We start from the raw sequence: 23,235 nt of genomic DNA, 5'->3' as shown, positions 1-23,235 counted from the left end.
CATCTACCGCCCAGAATACTATTGGGATAGACAATCCCAGCCATCCAATTTTGATGTAGACCGTTTGTACAACAACAATAAAGCTCTTCTGTTCTCCATGACCACCCTGCTTTTGTTCAAAAGTTTACAGAAAGCATTTTTTACAAGTATAAATGGTTTGGCTTTTAGTAATTTAGCATTACATATTGGCTAGAATGCATGCTAAAATCAAAAGTTCATGCATGTGCCATTTAGTAATTTAGCATTACATATTGGCTAAAGTGCACGCTAAAATCAAAAGTGCATGTGTGTGCCTTTTAGTAATTTAGCATTACATATTGGCTAGAATGCATGCTAAAGTCAAAAGTGCTTGTATGTGACTTTTAGTAAATTAGCATTACATATTGGCTAGAATGCATGCTAAAGTCACGAGTGCATGTGTGTGCCATTAAACTAAGCAGCCAAAAGTAAATGAATGAGGCAGTCTCTCAATGATCATGTTAGTTATGGGTAAACCAAGCATTTTCACCTGTATTAGTTCTCTGAGGCTGTCACTGGATAAAAGTGGCATGGCAATGATTTAAAAAATGAAAAAAAAGCAACGGCGCCGTAAATGAAATGCACTATTGCTGCGGACGACTATACTAACAATGTTGTTGCCGAGGCCCGTGACAGCCTTTCCGCCACTTCAAGTTTAGCTTATCACTTGCCAGTTTTTTTTTTTCTCTTCCTCTCCTCCTCCTGACTCAGTCACCGACAGGGCGCTGACGCGGTTGCCTCGGCGAAGCTCCACGTCGCTAATCCGGGACGTGAGATTTTATTGAGGACGGTGCAGGGATTGAAAGCTTTATCAAAGGCAGAAGTCGCAGCAACAAGCGCGCTGTCGTTTGAAACGTTGAGAAGCGTTATCAGCCCGTGCCACCTATCAGAAGCAGACTCCTGACGAGCCTTTGAACTCTACCAGTCTGCCACATCACACTGTATATATTTGAGACAGAAATTTATATGCGCTTGTGGCAGGCGCACAACGCACAAGTCACATTTTTGCTCAAACGCACTGCCTCAAACAATCGGCTCCTCAAATCACCCTGAACACAGCTCCGGAGGCCTGAGAAAAGGGAATTGCCAATGAGGTTACAGTGTGACATTTCAAAAAAAAAAAAAGGAAAAGAAAAGAGAGACTGAGACAAAAACAAATACGTGACATAAAGGGAGCAGTGACAGAAAATACAAGAAATGCGACTTCCAAGAGTGATTTTGTTTTGTGTGTTGTTTTTGTGTGTGCGTTTTTCCAACCGGTGGGACCTTCAAGGCAAACGGGTAGTTTGCAAAGCGCATCGTCAAGCTGCTCATGTATTGTTTTATTCACTCTGCTTGTCTACATATATATTTTATTGGCCCATACTTCATGCACGATGTGTCGGCACACACAAAGAGGAAACTGACTTTACATCGGTGCAGGGTAGAGATGTCGTGTGGTTTTTAAAATGCAAGTGGACACTTATTCGCACGTGGGTGAATTATTCAAAACAAGGCAAAAACATTATGGACGACTGGAAAATTGACTATTTAATTGCGTGCATATAAACAGTTGGGTCTCTAGAATGCCTGCTGACCAAACAATTGTGAAATAAAACAAGTAAATATGTTCTTATCTCTGTTTTCTAAACTAATTGCTTGGTTATTTGCCTTTTGGTTGGTGTTACAAAGAGAATGAGACAGTGAGTAGGGAGGGGGAATTTATATTCTGTAATATTATTCAATTTATTACATCAGAAGTTTTATGTCAAAACTTTTTCCATTTTTTTTAAAAATCTCTCCTCACAATAAATGCTTTTTGAAACCACTCATAGACTTCACTGACTTACAGACTTAGCAGCAAACTTTTCGCATATAATATTTGGAGCGGTAAATTGCTGAGGGACGAAGTGGGCATAAGGAATTTTGAGAGATTCCCGAACAACCGGTGCATTGGCGGTCACACAATATATATATATATATATATATATATATATATATATATATATATATATATATATATATATATATACACGCACCAATTGTGACCGCCAATATATACACATACACATATACACACACACACGCACACACACACACACAGACAATACATAAATAAATGAAGAAAGAAAGAAAGAAAGAAAGAAAGAAAGAAAGAAAGAAAGAAAGAAAGAAAGAAAGAAAGAAAGAAAGAAAGAAAGAAAGAAAGAAAGAAAGAAAGAAAGAAAGAAAGAAAGAAAGAAAGAAAGAAAGAAAGAAAGAAAGAAAGAAAGAAAGAAAGAAAGAAAGAAAGAAAGAAAGAAAGAAAGAAAGAAAGAAAGAAAGAAAGAAAGAAAGAAAGAAAGAAAGAAAGAAAAAGAAAGAAAAAGAAAGAAAAAGACTGAAAGTGTTGTATATGACATCCTGTGATTAGTAAAAGTTTAATTATGGCTTGGTTTAACATGCCATGGAAATAAGTTGTAGCACTGAGCAAATACATGCATTTTTAATGAGCATACGCATCATTGCTGCCCAACGTGTGCTGAAATGCACTGTTGCACAAAGTAAAATGAGAGCCATCGTGGAATGGAGAACAATATGCGGATGAGCAGGAGCAGGTTGCCGGATTATTGCTTCCGCGCATGCCTGCTCCGTCCAAGCGGCTGTTTTCCCTGATAAAAATAATGTTTCCTGGCTCCCACCGCTGGAAGGCATTTGCTCCAGAGGATGAGCTCTCTCATCCGGGAGCTTCATAAATGTTTGTTTGCTTTTTTGGCAGTTGCAGCACTACTTTCCCCAGATACTAGACAGAGCCAGACTACAGGAGGAGACTACCCAGTCGACTTTGCATGGTCGGCGAGGCAGAGAGTACAAATTGCAGTGGTGGGTGCTCAGGGCCAGGAAGGCCTTCTTTGATTTGAACACGATCAGAAGCACTGGACTCAACTTCAAAATAATGTTGCCTTGAGATACGATTATAATGTATCCAGTGAAACTTACAATTGTGTTAAATTTGTCAGCCATGTTTAAATTTAGTCTCAGATTTGGTCCAGTTCCAATCACACTTTTTGTCCAAGGATTTCTTTTGTCTAGATTTAGTCAACAAAAACTGTCAACATTTTGATGTAGTTTTAGTAAGGACAACCATTTTACCCTTTTACAATTATAATAATGACCATTTTCATGTTATTACACATATTCCAAACATGAAAATGTAGGTTAAAGTTGTTTTGAATTATGTGTGGCATCTTCATTTAGTAATTATGTGATTAGCTGGCGACTAGTTACCAGGTACCTACTGCCCAAAGAGTGCTGAGATTGGCTTCAGCACGCCCGTGACCCTCGTAAAGAGGAAGCGGTTCAAAAGATGAATGAAAGAATATTTTTTTTAGTTCATTCTATCTAGATATATATTTTTTGTTCGTTTGAGTTCTTAGTTTGCATGCGATTTGTGCTAACTACAGTTTGCTTGCACAGTCACAAGTGCAGTCACAGGTGGTGTCTATAGTTGTGACATGGTGGTGGTGGTATTAAGTAGATTCTGTCAAAATTTGTAAGGAAATTTCTCACTGAAAGCCAACCCAAATACATAGTTGACCACTTTACCGTCCATCAATACTTCGTCTTTCCAAGAAGCTTCTACAGGGTTGATTGTCACCATTGATTTCCTTAGACTGACATGGAAGCAGTCATTGACAAATGGAGCGGGTAAGCCTATAAACATAGTCTAATTTAACTCACTTATGTCAGATTATAGATTGAAAACCCCTGAGATGTGTTACTTTTTCTTCTCCTTCTTCCTTGCAAGGTACGTTGGCGAACTGACAGACGCAAATGAAATAGGAGCAAGCAACAGCGCCATGTCACTCAAAGACAAGGCGTGTTTTGATTTGAAAATACATTAACAAAGACACATAGAACTTAGTGATCATTGGCTCAAGACAGAAATAAAAAGTGATTGCCAATTTTATTTTTGCAGGTGAAAAGTAATCTTTGCCTCGGTTGAAGTGCTAGATGAATCACGTCAGCTATGACAACATTATGCGATGTGTGTCTAGCAGAAGTAAGATTGTGTTTGTGCAGAGCCCAGCAGCGCACTTGGAATTCTGGGCACATTTTGGCTCTTTACCAGGCAGGGACGAGGGAATGTCAGTAAATGAACAAGCGAGGGGGGGGGGGTAGAGGTGGAGAATAGATAGCGCGTGATGGGTTACACGAGGGGTCTCTGTCTGGAGGGGAGGGGAGACGGGATTAAGACGCAAAGAAGGAATTGATTAAGTCTGTGGAGATTCACTTCGCAAACCTTTGACAGCAGTGGTGATGCAGGTTTGCCTGCCATTAAACCGCTATCACTTGATAACTGTGCGGCTCTTTTTCTTTCTACATTTCTTTCATTTTACCCTAAAAGTCATTTCCTACTCAAGATAATTTTGATGACAACAACCCGTTTTATAAAATACAATCGGTGTGAAGGATTTGTGCATTGAATGTGAATCTTTAAGGCGGTACGGCCTAGTGAGTAAGCACAAAACTAGAGTCAGGTTGGCTTTTGCGTCTGCATTTGTCTGGGAACGAGTTGTGGTTTACAGCAGCTGCTTGCAAGTCTTCTCATTTTGTGTTTGTGTCTTTGACTATCTTGTTCTGACGGCATTGACGGTGGATCCGAAGCTCGCTTTTTACCTCCAATTTTGCTCCACAACAGAAAATGGCTCATCACTCAAAAAACGTGAAAATTGAGTACTTCAAGGTACCTGTGTGAAGAAAACCTGACAAAGCAAAAAGACAAGCAGTTGCGTTGCTCTCAAAAACATCAAGTTTGCATTGTTACTTCAAAATAAATTCACGGACGTGTTTTAGTGCGTGACCGGGAGGCTCACACTCGTATAAACACAACCATTTTGTACCACAGCACTAAATCGACAAGCAGGTATGAAAACAGCAGGAGATGAAACGCTACTCACAAAAAAACAACAAGAAAAAAAACGGCAGCTTATCTCTGATAAACACAAATGTGAAAATGGAAGGATCATAAACAGTTGGCACTCACCATCTTCCTTGCATTCTTCTGGAGGCTTTGCCTTTTTGGCCAGCCGAGGATCCAGCCAGGACGTGGTCTTGGTGTTGTGACTGCACAAGAAGAAAGAGACGACAAGATCATTAGATCAAAGTAACACTAACGTTCTGGATCCAAGTGAGCGGGCCAAATTCGCAAACATTAAGATGCATCAATTATTCAAGAGAGAGGTCTAATAGTGCTGGCAAGTTTATACAACAAAACACCCAGAAAGCAGGAGATCGCAACCACTGCCAGGTCGGAGAATCTAACGCGCCTAAGAGCAAAGCAGAGTCAAACTCAGTACTCAAGTAGAAGTTCAAATACTGTCAATACCATATAAGAACTTCTTTTAGATAAATATTTTTACAGTTTAATTAAACACAAGGCAAAGTTTATTCTGAAGTTGGCATTCTCGACGTGTTGATGGCGTGCTATTGTCGTTAACAGTTGTTGCTTCCGTTAGCTTGACTTGGCAGTCTACACATAAATAAGTGGGTACTCAAGGCAGAAAGAAAATGCCTCGAGCATTTTTTTGACTCAAGTTACTCAAATTACTCAAGGACTCCTTTCAGTCTTTTGTGCCAGAGCCCACAAGTTGGTTACGTGAAACTTGTTTTTTGTCCATATACGTATTGTTTCATCAGTCTTTTTCATAATGTTTTGAAAAATCACTTGGATACATCCAAATGGTAGCTAACTGATTGACTACCATTTGAGAGTTGTGACTCATTTGTCTTCAGACTAACTAACAAGCTAACACCAGCTTTAGAACATGCTATAAATTGCAGTGCTAAAAGAGCACTTTAGCGCCATTGGTTCGCCAGAATGCGATCAAATCCAAATTACCGTATTTTCCGGCCTATAAGGCGCACCGGACTATAAGGCGCACCTTCAATGAATGGCCTATTTTAAAACTTTATCCTTATATAAGGCGCACCGGACTATAAGGCGCACCATTAATGCATCATGTCAGATTTCTAATCATTCTCCATTTTATCTTTTTTATTTCAACTTCAGACGGAACAAATTACTTTATAATCATAAAATAATGATCCATAGTCTTTTTGAGTCATGATTCATAGTCTTCAGCGGGCCACTTATGATTGATTTCATGACACAATGCTTTGGGCCAGTTTAAATTTAGGAATTTGGTCCATATATAAGGCGCACCGGACTATAAGGCGCACTGTTGGTTTTTGAGAAAATTTTAGGTTTTTAGGTGCGCCTTATAGGGCGGAAAATACGGTAGTCACTTGCCGTGTAAATGTAGCATCAGATCGTGTAGGTGTGCTGAGAATTGTTGCCATTGAGCGTATGCTACTGCGGGTTCTTCGCCGCTGACATTTTTATAAGCATTCAAAGTGAAGCATCTCCCTTTATTTCTTATCTTGCCATCCACAGTTCAAACTACTTTTTGCCATGACAACCATTACAGCAAGATATCTTCCCAACATGGTGCTGCAGATTCTCGACTACTTCAGTCTCTCGTTTTTTTCCACCACAATGTCTCAAAGGGGGACTTAAACTGGCTCTCTATATTTTTACTTCTTCCTAACCAATTTCCTCATGCGAGACTCACTTTTCACCCTGGACTCTAAGCTCCTCAGACAGAATGTTTGACACTTTATCCCACAGCATGTTTTTTTTTTTTTTAACTTCTTCCCCGACTTGATTGAAACCCCCAGCTGGGGCATTCAGCTTTTTACACTTGCCTTGCAATCTGGCGAAATGCTGTTGTGGATTTCGACAAGGTTTTACAATTTCCAGCTCGTGAACTTTTAGGAGAAACTCCCAAAACTCGCATATCTTAACATTAATTCTCTCCACTGAAAGGCCAGAGAGGATCTGATCTGATTTGACTATGCTACTGTGTTGAAGGCACTGTAACACACACAAAGAAATAATAAAGGCACACTTGTGCTTTGACTACCACAGTCACGGAGGTATTGATGAGCGATTGCAAACTACATAAAATAGATTGTTGAAATGTAGTCGTAGTAAATACTAAATATAAAAACTGAGCTTTATCATTCTCATAACTTTAAATTGCAGGCTGGTTAAATGGTAATGTAAAAATAAAATGTATGTATATACATCATTAAGAAATAAATCATATTTACTATTTTATATATTTTTAACATTTTGAAGTTTAACACTATGCAGCTTGAACGTCACCATTGTGCTTACTTATAGGATATAAAACAGTACTCAGATTTTATTACATAAACATAAACCCATGCATGTTGTTTTGTCTTACTCTATGAAGTAGACCTCCCCCTTTTCCGTGTACGCCATCTCCCAGTTGTCAGGCAGAGGGCCCAGCTCTTCCTCGTCCACATCCGGGACTTTGTTGGGGGACTTGTCTGGAGATTTTGGTGCATCCTCCGCCTCGGTGGGAGCCTCGCTCATGGCTGCCGTTTGGCTGCAGGTTTCCACGGCAACCTCCCCAGACGCGTCAGTGCTCTTGTCCTCGTGCTCGCTGGACTCTGCAGAATGAAGAACCACTGCATTACATTTTGGTGCAAATCAGGCTTAAATAGTCTTATATGATTGGTTAAAGAAATTGTCTCATTGCTATTACCGTAATTTTCGGACTATAAGTCGCGTTTTCTTTTCATAGTTTGGGTGGGGGGGCGACTTATACTCAGGAGCAACTTATATATGTTTTTTTTCACAAATATTTACTTGATCATTAACACATCACTTACTTACAAGTATAGTTGACCACTTCACATGTTAGTTTTAGTATAGTTGATCACTTCACATGCTTTGATATCTTTATCTTGAACATATTCAAAACGTGAAAAATAGAGAGGAAAATCAAATAAAGTAATTAACACGTTAAAGCGCCATATCCTCTGGACATGTCCTCTGTCACCAGGATGACATAAAGGATGAGAAATTTGATCGATGGATTTAATGATTTGGAGTGACACAAATGGTTTGATAATATTGTTGTTTATGTGATAGTTATTTAAAATATAGTTTATATATCGTTGTATGGGCCTGTGAAATAATTTGAACTGCGGCGCGGCACACGACATTGTTGACAAAGGACGATCGATGGATTTAATGAATTGGAGTGACACAGATGGTTTTATAAACGTGTTGTTTATGTAATAGTTTTTTTTTAAATAACTGAATGTTACGTCAGGCCCGTTCTCAGCTCCTCGTTTGTGTTTGTCACGTTAGCATACCGTATCGTTTAGCCCAGTGGTCCCCAACCTTTTTTGCGCCACGGACCGGTTACATGTCAGAAATATTTTCGCGGACCGGCATTTATATAAATAAATAAATAAATAATACATTTTATAATAAATATATAAATACGATGAAATAAAATGATACGACTGACATAAAAACAAGTACAAATGACAAAAATAAAACTCACCATTACGTTGAATTAGTGGGAGCACTGAGTTTGTTTCTCAGAAACGAGCCGGTCCCATCTAGACATTGACACCCGAAGTGATTAAGGTTTGTCTTTTAATGCAGGATGCTTGGTCTCCATGTGTTAAAGCAGTTTTGAATGCTTCATTGCCTGGTTAGTTAGCCTGTCGCCACATATTAGCTTTGCGGGCTCGACTGGAGAAACGTGTCACGTGACCGGAACGAGTGTCTTGACCTGAATTAATTGATCGTCGATCTTTTTTTTTTTTTTTCTGTGCGGCTTGGCGGCCCGGTACCAAGTGACCCACGGACCGGTACCGGTCCGCGGCCCGGTACCGGTCCGCGGCCCGGTACCGGTCCGCGGCCCGGTGGTTGGGGACCACTGGTTTAGCCTGTTGTTGCTCGTTCATGTCTGTTCTTGGTGTTGGATTTTGTCGAATAAATTGCCCCCCAAAAATGCGATTTATACTCCGAGCGACTTGTATATGTTTTTTTTTTTGGCTGGTGCGACTTATACTCCGGAGCGATTTACAGTCAGAAAATTACGGTATGCTTTAGGTGACATGGATCAGCAGTACTGATTCTGAATACCCCCAACAGATTAGAATGAGATGCTGAAATCTGATTGGACAACAAAAAATTGCATGTACCGAGAAGCAGTGCAGCCAAGAGAAAGCTGCAGAATGTCGGGATAAAATTAATAGAAAATCATTGAACACCATACTGTATTAGGTTGTAAATGTGGGTCAGCGCTTCTTATTATATCCATCCATCCATTTTCGAACCGTTTTTCCTCACGAGGGTTGTGGATCTCATTGTATTAAAAAAATAATCAAATAAACTGCATGAATGCATGCATGTGAATGGTTGTTAGTTTTCATGTGCCCTGTGACGCCCAGTGCAGATTGCAACCCAGCCCTCGCCCAAAGTCATCTTGTATGCTGGATGAACGTGGTCCTCTTTGAGCCATAAAAAAAAAATTGTTTCGATTTGTATGTGCTGTATTACAGTTATTTCTTGCAAATACTTGGAAATGCTAGTTCGACTCTTTTTTCTTTTCGAGCTGGGTGGTGCTGTGCACACACGCACAGACACACGCACGCACGCACGCACGCACGCACGCACGCACACACACACACGCACGCACACACACACGGCATGCATGATGAGTCAATGCAGCCGAGCCGTGAACCCCCAGGAGGGAGGAGAGGAGAGAAAGCGAGGGTGAGTGAGTTCTGAGGACAACGAACATGAGGAGCAACACAGCACGTCAGAAAGAGCGAAACCGGCGAAGACAGAGACTTTCAGGGTCAGGGAGTGAGTCAGAAACACAAGGAAAAGATTTAGAAAGTGACAATAGATGCCACCAGCTCTTTTTTTGACATCACACATAGCACATGGTTGGCTTTGGGGGTGAGCATGACAATGATTGCGGCAATATTTATGCTTCTCTCACCGGAGGTGCTGGAGCAAAGAGCGGCAGAATGAAATGCACATTTAGCAAAAGTACTGATTCAACTCCTGTAAATAAGTAAAAACAAAACAAGTACACATTCCAAAGTGCATTTAAGTACAATGAAAGTCCACAACTAAAATCCAGTAAATGGGCTTTCACTTGTACCGCGGTTTGGTACTTGAAGCGCTTCACACTGCTTCCTCTTTCACCCTTTTGATTACATCGCATCAGGTGCAACTGAGGGTTCTGTGTGTTGCTCAAGGACACTTCGACATGGTCACAATGCCTGGGGATCGAACCCCCAACCTCTGGTTTGGGAGACAACCGCTCTAACACTTCAAATGTTATGTCATGTAGCTTTGACAGGATCTTTTTCATCTCTCCATTTTTACTTTCATTTTGAATTTCACTGTTATTTCAAACTATATATTTTAAGAGAGAGTTCATAATTACAATAAAAATACTAATACTATCAACAATGATAATACTACAGAAAACATTATCCATCAAACTTAGCTATGTGTAATGTGAATTATAAGCAGATGGGATATCTGAGCTTCAAGCACAGGTGCTCCCATTGAACCGACGCTTGAGCTCATGAGTACTTGTGTCTAAATCCAAAGTGTGGCGCAGTTTTTACTTTCTGAACGTGGGTTTGCCATACCCGATTATCAATCTATCTATGGATACTATCTAACACAGCTCATGTACTGTATGACTACGCATATGTACCTAATGAAGTACCCACTGCTATTAGCATTTTTTTTTTCTATTCTCTTCTTCTATTACACTGAATATAAATATTTCACGGCATCAAATTTAGGTAGTCAGTCACTTCTTTTAGGAGCCTTCAACTGTCCCATGGGTTGTTACTCATGAGAGCACAGGTGGAATTCAATAGAAAAGAGCGGTTGCATTCTGTTTTTATTTCCTCCCCAATGGGATAAATAAGGATTTTACTTTCCATCTTCAGTCTGTCTCTTGTCCGTCGCTCGTCTATAAATTTGTCCCGCTGACTGTGCCCTGACTGCTCGTTGCGGACATTAAGACGCCCAACCCGGGGTCGATGCGACTGCGCCGGTCGGGTCTGTAAACTTAACAACACGAGCCTCAAAGGCACCTTGATGGCTTCTCTATGTTATCATTGTTCGGAGTGTCATTTGTGCCTCCACTGGCCACCGCTGCTTGTGTTCTATTAATACAACACCCATCTTTTCTTCTGCTCTTTCTCCTGACCTCTCTTCCTCCTCCTCGGTCGGTCTGGCTATTTTTGCTTCTACATCTGGCCTTTGACAGAAACAACCTCCAGTGATACCTGTGCGCTTCTTTTTTCCTCCCGCAGCAGAGAAGCAAAAGGCGTTTCATCAGTTGACAGTGATGCTGAAAGACTCTGTGATATAGTGAAAACATATGCCCCCAAAAAATTGAATCACCAGTGTAATATTCACTCCCACTCTGCCGCCTTGAATGACAAAATGGTTTTGTCCTACCGTGCCACCATTTAGGAAAGAAGTAAAGTATGCTTTACCTTGACAAGATGTTGAAATGGTCTGTAAAATGTGACAGCTTGTGTGAAATGCAATTAGATTTTTTTCAGGTTTCAGGTGCAAACCGCATCTTGATTTTAGAGTTCAATTCAAGACTTTTGAATTATCTACATGCTACAAAAAGGTTGCATGAAAAAAAAAACTGTAATATTTTTTATCTTAGTTTTCTGTATTGCCTATATCCTATTTTACTCATCCGATTTGACTGCCTTCTACACTTAAAAGAAGACTGCTTGGTGCCTGTACAGAGTGAAACATGTTTACCAGCGTTTCAAAGTTGCAACGCATGTTTGCTTCCAGATATTGATTTCTCACTCACAGTTGACTGTAAAGTGACATATCAAATATTGTACATTTAAAGATAAAAAAACATTCATGGGTTAATTGGATACTCTCTAAATTGTCCGTAAGAGTACAAGGAAGAGTGGGTCTTGTTATGAAGAACAAAAATACAAATAAGAACAATAGGAACAGATAACACGCCTGTGAGTTGTTGTTTGTGTTGCTGTGTTAAAATAGCAGTTATCTAATTTATGTTAGCCCATCTGTGGTATTACGATGGCATTAAGCTAGTGGACTTTTTTGTTTGGCAAAATCATATCTAATATCTAACCAAACTGATTAGAGATATGCGTGTTTAAATAAACTATGTTTATTTTGTGTGTGTCAGTGTTAGAGTAAACATGGACTACTGGAAGTGACTAATAAACAGTTTGATGTCAGCACTCTTTGCGTCTTCATTAGAGAACGGCGCAAACGAGTCTTCCTTTCATACCGTTTAAGTGATGTTATAGAGATGATAGTCTCTCATTTTTTCCTGTCAAACTTTAAAAAGTGTTTAGCTTGAAGTTTAATACGATTTACATGTCTTTAAAGAAGTGGGAAGGGGTACAGCTAAAAAAGAAAAATTTGATAATGCTTTCATAATTGCAGATTTACATATTCTTGAAGATAACTTTTTGAGATGAATGGGCCTTTCATTGTATCACTCGAGATCTAGTATCTCATAGTACCTGGCGTGATGGCCACTCCGTTGCCGTTGACAACGGGGCTCTCTTCTTCCTCCTCCTCGGGCGGCTCCAGACTGGCGCGCTGCTCCATGTTGCTGACTGACTGGTTCCTCTTCCTCTTGCCCTGGGCGCTGGGCCGGGCTCCAGGCAGCAGGGCCTCACTCACATTAAGAGGAGGGGCTGCTGGGGATGGTTCTGCTGGTGGCTTGGGTGTGCCGTAGAAGTTATCTAACCAGGACCACAGAGACATGAAAGTTAAGTCAATTGTATGTACATTTCTTTTATTTTATTCTTATGATAAGATGATAGAAAATTTGGTCAATTTACAATGTTGATTTATAATCACATTCATTATAATCAAGTAATTATCTTAGAAGAACATTTTAAGTATTAAATCTAACACTATATTTGCAACATTCCATTCCTTATGGTAAACTGGAAACAACCAGGGAACAATTGCTTCTGCATTGACTTCCCGCTGTGTCACTCTACCTGTGGAACACATTAGCAGCTACAAAGGAATCGATTACAGGAACAAATGTGCACCTGCTCTGTGATAAAACACCCTCGGCTATGTCACTGCGCATGTGTTAACATGCTCTAAACCTCTATAATACAGTTAAAGAAAAGTGGCATGTCGAACTTAGTGAAGTGGAAAGCCATAGGGAAGTCCACTGGGCAAGTTGGGAATATTGGGCTCTTTGCGTTACAATGAACCTAAATGCAGCACAACAATGGGCTCTCAATTTAATGGAGTCAGAACCAACCAATGGGAAATAGTGTCAAGTCCACCCATAATGCCCCGTTTAAAGTCGCTGTTTTAGTTCTAGAATTGTTCCAGATGCTTGCATGGTGTCTAAAAATAAGTCAAATATGACAAAAGAAAAATGTATATTTCTTAAAAAGAATGAATAAAAGCTGTATCGCAACCACTGGATGTACACGTTCATCATTTATTATTTATCTTGTAAAGTCACCATGGCATGAGAGGTGAAATGAAATATTAGCACAGCTTCCGACCACACAGCGATGAACATCAGAGGCCTCCAGCCTTTGTACCACATCTGCTCCAACCCCGAAAAACATGCACACTCACACATGTGCACATGCATCCCAATGACAGCTTAGCCTGCTCCTGCACACCTGCTTTGTAGCCTAACTGTCCCTTGGGGCAAAGTAGCAGCATTTGTTGGGGAACAGGAACCTGCTGTTGCATTCAAAGACACTGAAAAAAAACGGGTTAATTATCTGGTGGAACATGAAATCTTTTCCCATTGCTTCCTCAACGGAGAGACTGCTGCTACATGTCCCATCAAAATCTTCTACGATGTTTCATGGTTACCTGTTTTCCCCTTGCGATAATTTATTTATATATATCGCGTATATATATATATATATATATATATATATATATATATATATACCATTTCTTTTCCATGTATAATGCACCCTCATGTATAATACGCACCCTAAAAATGGCATGTCGATGCTGGAAAAAAGCCTGTACCCATGTATAATACGCACCCAAATTTTGACTCCTACTTAAGGCCGTAAACATAAAATTATTTCAGAAAAAATATCATCTTTGGGAACAACCGGATGTTATTCTGCCGGTCAGTATCACTGCGCATGCGCTAGCAAACTCGATAGCGAAGAAATGTTTCGGATTTGTGTAAGGTACATTGTGACAGCAAACGAGCAGGTGATCGAGCAAGCGTCTGATACGAGAGCATTGTGTTCGTATGGAGCGTGTTTGAAGTGAACAGCAGAGAAGAAAGCGCATCTGTAATGGCGGCCTCCGTATCATATCAGGATAAAAAAAAAAGATTTTTTTTTTGTACCCATGTATAATGCGCACCCCAGATTTTAGGACAATAAATTAGTTAAATTTTGCGCATTATACATGAAAAAAACGGTATATATATATATAAATATAAATATATATATATACACGTATACACATATATATATAGAGAGAGAGATATTTATAATTTTATAAATATATATATATATATATATACGTATACACATATATATATATATATATAAACAGCTTAGAGCATGAATGTATTGCCTTTTATTTGGAAAACTGCAAGGTGCAGAGTGCTAATGGGTGCTTGAGAATATTTTAAAAAATATATGTTTTTCATAGAATCAAACGTATTTAGTGTTTAGAGGGGGTGTAAAAATATTTTGTTTATATGGTCTCTCGAATAGTTTATGACGGATTTTCACATATTGCTAGGTCAGGAAAATATTTCTTGCAATGAACGAGGTTCTCTAAATGGCTTTGTTGATTCTATTAAATGGTCATTTGGCCTTCCTTTGGGATTGTTAAGAATTTATTGTGAAAGCAGCAAGCACTCTCAGCTCTTGTTTGAAGGGTAGCAAGGGAGGAAACAAGAGAGCACTCGAATTGTGTTCCACTCACAGCCAAATTGGATTTTCAGCATTCTTATCAGATTTAGGCAGAGAAGGTGGGAAGAAAGGCCACCGATGTTCTCGTTCACTTCTTCATGGACATTCCTCCACTTGGCCTCAAATGATAATTTCTTTCCATTTCATTCTCTTTTCTTGTTTCACAACAAAACTCCACATTGTTGTGTGATGGAAACATTTTTTTTTGATGAATGAATGAAAAGCTCTATGAATGTGTCAATCAATATGGCATACCGTTATCATTGTAAACAAAGATTTTCTTTTAAACTGTAAAAGTCTTGTACTGGCTGTAGTAAGATTGTTTCTGTGTACCTAATGTTTTGCTACATCAGGTGTCCTCCAAGTACATAGCAGTTAAAGTAAACTCAATTTAATTTGTACAGAAAGCCAATTTGCACAACTGAATTTAAAGGCTATTAATGCAATTCAGCTCCACTCAATTTGTTTTAATATAAAACTCACATTTTATCATGGAATTTTTTTTATAGGTTTTGCTAATGAAAAATCACAATTTCATCCTTGTAAACGACCATAAAATGTATTCTTTTCAAATTCTGACTTTCCTCTTGTAAAAAAATACTTTCATTTCAATAAAATTATGGATATATTGTTCATCCTTGTTTTTCGGTACTTTATTCTCTTGAAATAATGACTTTTTTCCAATTAAAACTAATAGTTCATAATTTGCTTCAAAATATGTGCATGTGCACCCAAATAATCCTTCAATGTTATGACAAAACATCTTTCAATTTCTGTTTGATTAAATCATGTCCAACAGTGGTTCCTTGACTTGCACGTTTAATTTGTCCTCCGGCTAAACTCATAACACAATTTTTTTGTTGATATGTCCATGGACTACAAATGAAGGACACAAATCGATGCCTCCATGAGTGAAAATGCTTTTATCGTATGGGTGTCAACCTTTTTCCTTGCCACTACAATCTGCGGTTTCTATGAAAACTGTATGGTGTACGATAATTCTTGATTTGTGGGGTATTTGTATTTTAGACACCTGGAGAGTTTTTTGTGGTCACGTGGACGTAGCTTTCGTTTCAATTATCTCTACAAAAGTGAAACGAAAACCACATTGTTGATTGTTTCACTTCAGAGACGCTCCAAGACAATTTATCGTTTATTTTTCTTTGATGAGTCTTTGACTCATTTTACCTTGAAAATGACTCACCATCACGCAGCTGTGCAAAAAAAAAAAAAAGGCAACCTACTGCAGAGAGCAATCAGCCCATGCCTCTCGAGAAGTGTGCGTGCGAGGCTTTGTTAAAGCGCACATGCCCAAAAAGCTTTTGGGCAAATGAACCAGCAAGCCCCCTCCATCTGTACATGTACCCCTTGCAGCATAGCAAAACACATGACAGGAACACACAAACAGGCACGCACTATACTGTACATCTCCAGCATCACTTCCACTTGTCCGTCAGTCTTTATATCATCAGTGGCTCTGTACCTGCCATTGACACTTCATTGACAGTGACTCAGTTAAGGAGAAAAAACAACAACTCAGAAGTAGTGATAAAAATAATCTCCAATACTACTTGGGTGAAAACGGCAAAATTGCATGGCAAAACAACTCTTCCCTGAGACTCACCTTCATAGGTTCCACTCTCTAGTAAGGCTCCGCTTTGCTCCAATTCCATAAAACGTTCCACAGTTACAAAGTTGTAGTCCACTCCTGGGACCTCGCCCTCCTTGGGCTGCCTGGTTGTACCTAGTGAGAGAGACAAAAGATGGGGGAATCAGGGAAGCCTCTTGAGAAGAAAAGGCAGGAAGGCAGCGGAAACACAAGTGGCAACACAAGAGGCTGAGTCAGAAGTTATCACGTGCCAACGCCAAATCCATTCACACAATTGGGAGTGCGCGCCAGTGGGAAAGGGACAGAGCGAGAGTCACCATCATTCACTTCCTCTTAGTCAACTTGGAGCTGTCTTGACTCTCAGCACAGTGGACACCCATTTGTACACCTTCCAGACGCAAGTGCAGCAGGTGAATCCCCAAGACAAAGAGATTATCTTGAATGTATTTGAAATTGTGAGTTTAATTTCTTTTACACACGTTAAACTTAGTAAAACACACTTTTTAAAGCGTTCTTTAGCATCTGCTCTCATTCACCGTTCTCCACAAATAAGACCTTTGGGACATTTAGCAGTACAGAGATGGTTGGCGGGAGGGGTAGATGGATGGATAGATGGATGGGTGGTCACTGAACATATTGAAGTCACATCTCAACACAGCACTGTATTCAAAAGTCTTCAAACATCAACGACATGACACACACACAGAGCAGCAACATATACTAAACTGAAGACGTACGACTCTTAAATACATGTTGCCAGTATACAGAGAAAACTCATTTTAATCCGTGATTTAGCAAGGAAACAGTAATGATTACATCAACTGGGCTTTTTTTAAAAAAAAATCTTTTTAAAAACAAGCATAACTCCTGACACAGCACATATTGTGCACACAACAGTAACGCAGAGGCATTTAGGCTTGGAGCAATTAGAGGCTGCCAACGCTCCGGAGAGCACCATCAGCGGGGCTCTGTGATGGGCCTTAATGGCAGCTTTGGGCTTAATGAGGTGCTTGTGTTTGCGCTTCAGCCAAGTCCACTTTGAGCCCAGTGAAGTCCACATGAAAGAACGGAAAGTCCACTGGGCCGGACTGTGCGTGCACGGTCAGAAGCAAAGCCTACGCTGCTAAAGCCAAGTGGATCTGATGGGCCAAGGTTTGGCGTGTGTGGCATCCTATGTGTTTGTGTGGAGGTGTAATGGAACAGACATCATGCCCTTTGTATGTTTGTGTGTGTGTACGTGTATATCCATGTGTGTGTCAGTGCTACGAAGTCACATACTTTATTATTTTAAAGGCGACTTTTTTTTGGTCTTGTCCATAAATCATCCATCTCTATTAAAATGACAGAAAATACCATGAATCCATTCCAGCTATCCAAAAATAAGAGCAAAAAAATTCTAACGCGTTTTTGATGGAAGAAATAGGTACTCTTACTCATTATATTAACCTGCATTCTACTTTTATATTGACCCATTTACTAATTATGTTATCAAGTTTTGGGAGGACGGGTGTCTGCCAGCTTTCTTGATTGTGCACTGTTCACCAGTCAAATAAATCACTAAAGTTAAAGTCCCAATGATCGTCACACACACATCTGGATGTGGTGAAATTTGTCCTCTGCATTTAACCCATCCCCATGTGATTTTGATCCATCTCCTGGGGGAGAGGGGAGCAGTGAGCAGCAGCGGTGCCGCGCTCGGGAATCATTTGGTGATCTAACCCCCCAATTCCAACCCTTAATGCTGAGTGCCAAGCAGGGAGGCAATGGGTCCCATTTTTAACCCCAGCCGGGGTGTGAACCCACAACCTTCCAGTCTCAGGGCGGACACTCTACCACTAGGCCACTGAGCTGCTACATTTGACTACATTTCATAAATCGAACAGAGCCAGGCAGCCTGAAAGTGAACACGTGACTGCTACAAGTATGTTTAGCGTTTCTATTGATTTCTAGCTGTTTTGTTTGTGTCACTCTTCTTCAAATTCAATTATAGGGACAGTAAACACATTCCACGCAATTCTCAGGTGGGAGATGTTCTGCTTATTTCTCCATGCTATTCTTCTTCTTTTTTTTTTTTGCGCCACATAAAATGCCTTTATAAAGCGGACTGTAATATCGGTGCAATGGAGCTGAGTACGTTAAAGTTTAGTACATTCCCCGAACAAAATAAAAATGTATCTTGAAGCGGACGTGTGCTCGGCAGACCGCCTTCCGCCAGGCACAGCTATCGATCAGGACGAACGATCACAATCAAATTATTCTGCTACCCACACCACAGGAGACAGAGCTTGCTGGAATACTGATGACCAGTCCATGCCCTCCCCTCCCACTAATTCTTAGTGCAGACATACTAGGATAGAAAGACACATGCCAAGAGAAAGAAAACTGTATAGTTGGACGCAACCCTGAATAAAATTGCTGAATTTCCAAACAACTCTTCCTGACCCTGAATCCTTATGGGACAGTACAATATAGCTAATCTGAACATCTGTTAGGAGAAACTTTAAAGGTAGTGTGTTTTTTAATCATCACTGCAACAGCTCCCCGCTCCCGGCTTTTACAACATTCGGTTTTGCAAATCTGGCTCAATTACTTATTCATATGCTTGCAGATGTGCCACAATGAGTCATGTATATCAATCATTTAATATTGGAATCCCACTTCCCATTAAATTCCCTCAAAATGTCGTCTGTGTCTGACATTTACTCATTCACTACAATTATTCTTTTCTTACCTTGATAGACTCACAACAAGAAACCAAAATGTTATTATTATAATTCATAATTGGAGGGCCATCCTGGCAGGATGACTCAACTCGGCTAACTGAATTTGGTCTTTGTTGTTGTTGTTTGCATGGCTTTACGGAGCTTCAAGTGACTTGCACAAAAATGACAAAAATAAAAGTGCATCTGACTATTGATTGAATGTCATTTTCTTGCTAATAAAAGTTGCCTGCTTGCCAAAATAATACTTGGCCGAAACTCTCTGAGGTGACGCAGTGAATGGGTCAGAGGTGGCTAAAGAACTCACACTATGTACTTGTACTTCTGCGTGAAATGAAAGCAAAATGTAAAAAAAAAAAAAATTGAGTGGGTGCATGCTTATGCAAATTGTATCATAAGCGTCGGAGCTGCCACTTCGGGTGGAAGTAGAGAGGGGAGGAGGACATTCAAACTAAAACAGGTGGGAGCGTATGTGCCTGAATAAGATGGGACGCAGAAACCGAACAAGGAAATTCCATTTAGGAGTGAAGCCAAAAGAGCTGCCAAAAGAGCATACCAAAATAACTCAGCTAGGACGTCAGATTTGGGGCAGGACAAAGACCTTTACTGAATAATGGAGAGGGCCAGCTGAAGACCGAGAGTGCCATTGGTACAGCTCGCAGCGCCTCCCCCTCAACGCGAAAATGTTCACGCATGAGGAATGTTTGTATAATTAAGACAGGAAGCGAGAGGAATGGGGGAAGCAGTAATGAGCATGGAGGGGGGGGTGTGTGCTAAAAATAGACTATCGATGGTCTGATTATCATAATAAAAGGTGGTCAGAAGATTCAGTTGCTTGGATATTTTCATAGCCTGCATCTTCTTGTGTGAATTATTTTTCAATTTTGTCCCATACTCCAAAAACCTTCATGCTACGTTCACTGCAGACTAAATTTGTCCATAAGGAGTGAGAGTGGGTGTGTATCTATATGTGTGCTTTTGGGGAGTGATCAAGTGGTTTAAAGGCTTCAAGAAGAAGATTATGAAGCTCATCAACCTGGATCGCATATTAGAGCAGTGTTACACCCATAAAGCTTCCCAAGATGGTGCTTGGCTGCAGCTGCGGACAGAAAAACGTCTTGCCAAGTGGCAACTGCGCAAAATTGCTGCAACATCAACTAGTGGCAATGGGCAAGCAAAAGATAAGCTTACAAAGACAAAGTTGTCAAAGGCCTCACATCTGTAAAAGCGAATAGTGTTTTTTGACTGTTGGGACGTGCTGAATATTAACAGATGTTTCTTTAAATCATCAAAGTGCAGGCCTTCAATGAAAGCAGCATTTAATTGATTGGTCTGACTCTGAGCAAAACGTCTTATACTCAACTTTGTCTAGCAAGCCATGTCTGGAGCTATTTGCACATAATAATCAGAATGTGAATTTGATATATTTTACTTAAAGATTTGATGCACAGTTGTGTGTTGTATGGTATTTTTGTATTGGTGGAGATGCGGTAGTAGTGGCATTAAGAGTTGAATTAGGTTGGATATGTTCCAATGAAGGCCCGGGTATCATATGTGCCACTCCCAACTGACCATAGAAAATGAAATAAGTCGTCATGATCCCATTCAAATAAAAGCTACCCAGGCCCGCCTGTTTCTTCAACCCTCTGCCAGCACAAATGAAGTGTGACAGCAGAAGGAGCGATCAAATGCTCGAGGACGCACATTTCCACTCCAAAACCCTCTCGCTGCATGGCGGTGGATCATCAGGAGCGTCTGTTGTTACGTCAACACGCGACAACATGCCAACACGTCCATGTACTGGCAACGAGCTGGACAAATAAGTGGTAGAGCATTTCGACTGGATCTACAAAGAGACATTTTGTGCCACAGAATTTTACTCCAAGTGGACAATAGACGTTGGTTTCGCAGATCCAGCAAATTAAATTCTATTTCTTTTTTAGGATATCTAGCGTTACTGTTACTGCAACATGGTCTTTTCATTCCAGGAATCTTTGGAAAAAAAAAAACTAATAGCACGACTCCTCATTTTTATAGATGTCATTTTATTCATAGACGTACAATCGCTGCTGGCTGGAGGTGTGATATTTGCTGCAAGTCTCTTTCTGCCTGCTGTGCCCTTCATCAATCAATGAATCAAACAACTTCTGGTGAGGTCGGAGTCATTCACATCAATGTGTTAAAGTCGGCAGCTTTCACTCAGGTGGCAGTGGAGAGGGCAGGGAGAGGGGTCGTAGTTCACAGGGGCCACCTATGGTCACTTCTCCAGATTTAAAGACACTGTGGGCATAAAGCCGAGAGCTAATAGCATATTTTTGTCATCAATGTGGAGCAACAGGGATCAATTTGTGATGCAGAGTTTTTATAAAACGAAGTTCATTACACAAAGTGATTTTAAACACCTTGTAACCTTTTTTAAAAAAAATTTTTTAAACTGATTTCTAAAATGTGAGGGAGCCACTTATGATGAGGAAAAAAAATAGGTGTGCTCTTATGAGGCTTGATTAACCAAGATTCCAAAATGCCAGCATTTAACTGTGTGATCACGCCTCTGGAAAAAAAGCTCAAAGCAAAAAATGAACTGAATCATTTGATGTGAAGTAATTGGAAGTGTTAGTAGAAGACAAACACATCAGTGAGTTACGGAAAACCAATCCAGCGCTCATATAATTTTGGAGTGTATTTGCTCATCGTGCGTAACAATGCGTTTTATACTTGGGTTGGGTACACACATGAAAAACTATTTTGGAAGAGGCTAGCACCAATTGCCAAACTGTGACCTACTGTACTGCAGACTCGGGTGGAAATATCCTTCACCCCACACAATATGATAACTCGGCATGATCTTTTAAGCACCTCAACAATCGAGCCTTTTCTGGAGAGGTGGGAGGGTTAACTCTTCAAACTGGGCTTGATGATCAGTATGTTTAAAGACGAGTGCAAGGTAGTCACACCAAAAAGGACACAGTCTCTTGTTTTACGAGCTGCTGGTAGAAAACGACCGAGTGGAGCTTATGAACATCTTTGCAGAGGACAGATAGTCATTAAAGTCTTTATGGAGATGCTGTATTATCCAGTAAAAGACAAGAGCAAGTGAAGCAGCTTCTGTCAACACATATTATGGAATAAGTAGGAATATATAGCCTTGTCGCATTGGATTTTCTCGGTTCTAAAGATGCCGCTGCTTGGGATGAGTGCACAATGTTTGTGCTAAATGTGTATGACAAATGCACATACACTAATAAGTAAAGGAGATTCATTGCTTGGCTTGTTTGTATAGCCTGGTTTGCGTTTGAATTAAGACAGTCGTGCAGACTTATGACATATTATGACTTATGAGATCTACGTATGTAAACATCAGGTGATTTATCAACAACTTTTTAAAACTATTTCAATGGTCCTGCCTGTTTTATGTTTCTCCCTACTCCAACATACCTGATTCAAATCATCAGCTCATTAACAAGTTCTGTTTATTTCTTTGACAGTCTGTATTAAAAGCAAGCGTTATATTACAGAGTAATTCTGTGTCCTCTGCTAAGAAGAGTTAATAGTACTAAAAGATGGACCCAGTGGAAAAATAATCTTGTTGCTGGAGGTAATCAAATGATAAAAATCAACCCAGAGAGATGGCCTTGATTTGCTCAATCAGTGCATGCAAAATATATTGGTTCAAAGAAAAAAAACTAGCACTTGTATTCAGATTAAAAGCATACATAAAGAAACGTGGAGTGCATCTTTTTGTGTCTCAGGATGACATTGATCATAAACCCCCCGATTCAGGGATTTCCAGGAGAAGCTCCTTGATTAGTCAGCACGGCTGACGCACGCAGACATTGGCATCGTGACGATGCACACGCATGTACGAAAAGCTAGTTGAGCGTTTATTCAACCTTGACTTAACAAGGTTGTATAAATGCTCTATATAAATCGGATGCATTGTTTTTATTATTATTGTTAAATGTTTTTTGATCTGCACATACAAAGCACTTAAGAGTGGCATCCATGTGTGGGTGTAGATGTTTTACCAAAAAAAACATCAAAGATGACTTGGAT

At 40.0% G+C, this 23,235-nt stretch overlaps 1 protein-coding gene across 7 annotated transcripts in view; it reads right to left on the bottom strand.

Moving 5' to 3' along the window:
- LOC133156926 (membrane-associated guanylate kinase, WW and PDZ domain-containing protein 2-like) overlaps positions 1–23,235 on the bottom strand; it is a 77,637-nt gene that overhangs the window by 27,583 nt on the left and 26,819 nt on the right. For 6 of the 7 annotated variants that reach the window (XM_061283042.1, XM_061283043.1, XM_061283036.1 and 3 more), the window contains exons 3-6: positions 16,478–16,597; positions 12,439–12,663; positions 7,290–7,518; positions 5,024–5,103 (exon numbers count right to left, since the gene is read on the bottom strand). In XM_061283042.1, coding sequence (XP_061139026.1) covers positions 5,024–5,103; positions 7,290–7,518; positions 12,439–12,663; positions 16,478–16,597 — 654 coding nt within the window. Of the gene's footprint in view, positions 1–5,023; positions 5,104–7,289; positions 7,519–12,438; positions 12,664–13,578; positions 13,758–16,477; positions 16,598–23,235 lie in introns of those variants that run through there. The other variant, XM_061283039.1, reaches the window with a different exon arrangement.

The sequence above is a fragment of the Syngnathus typhle genome, linkage group LG7 (assembly GCF_033458585.1).
Source record: "Syngnathus typhle isolate RoL2023-S1 ecotype Sweden linkage group LG7, RoL_Styp_1.0, whole genome shotgun sequence".
NCBI classification, from domain to species: domain Eukaryota; kingdom Metazoa; phylum Chordata; class Actinopteri; order Syngnathiformes; family Syngnathidae; genus Syngnathus; species Syngnathus typhle.
The sequence above is the reverse complement of the archived record's forward strand: the minus strand, read 5'-3'. Positions and strand labels throughout refer to the sequence as shown.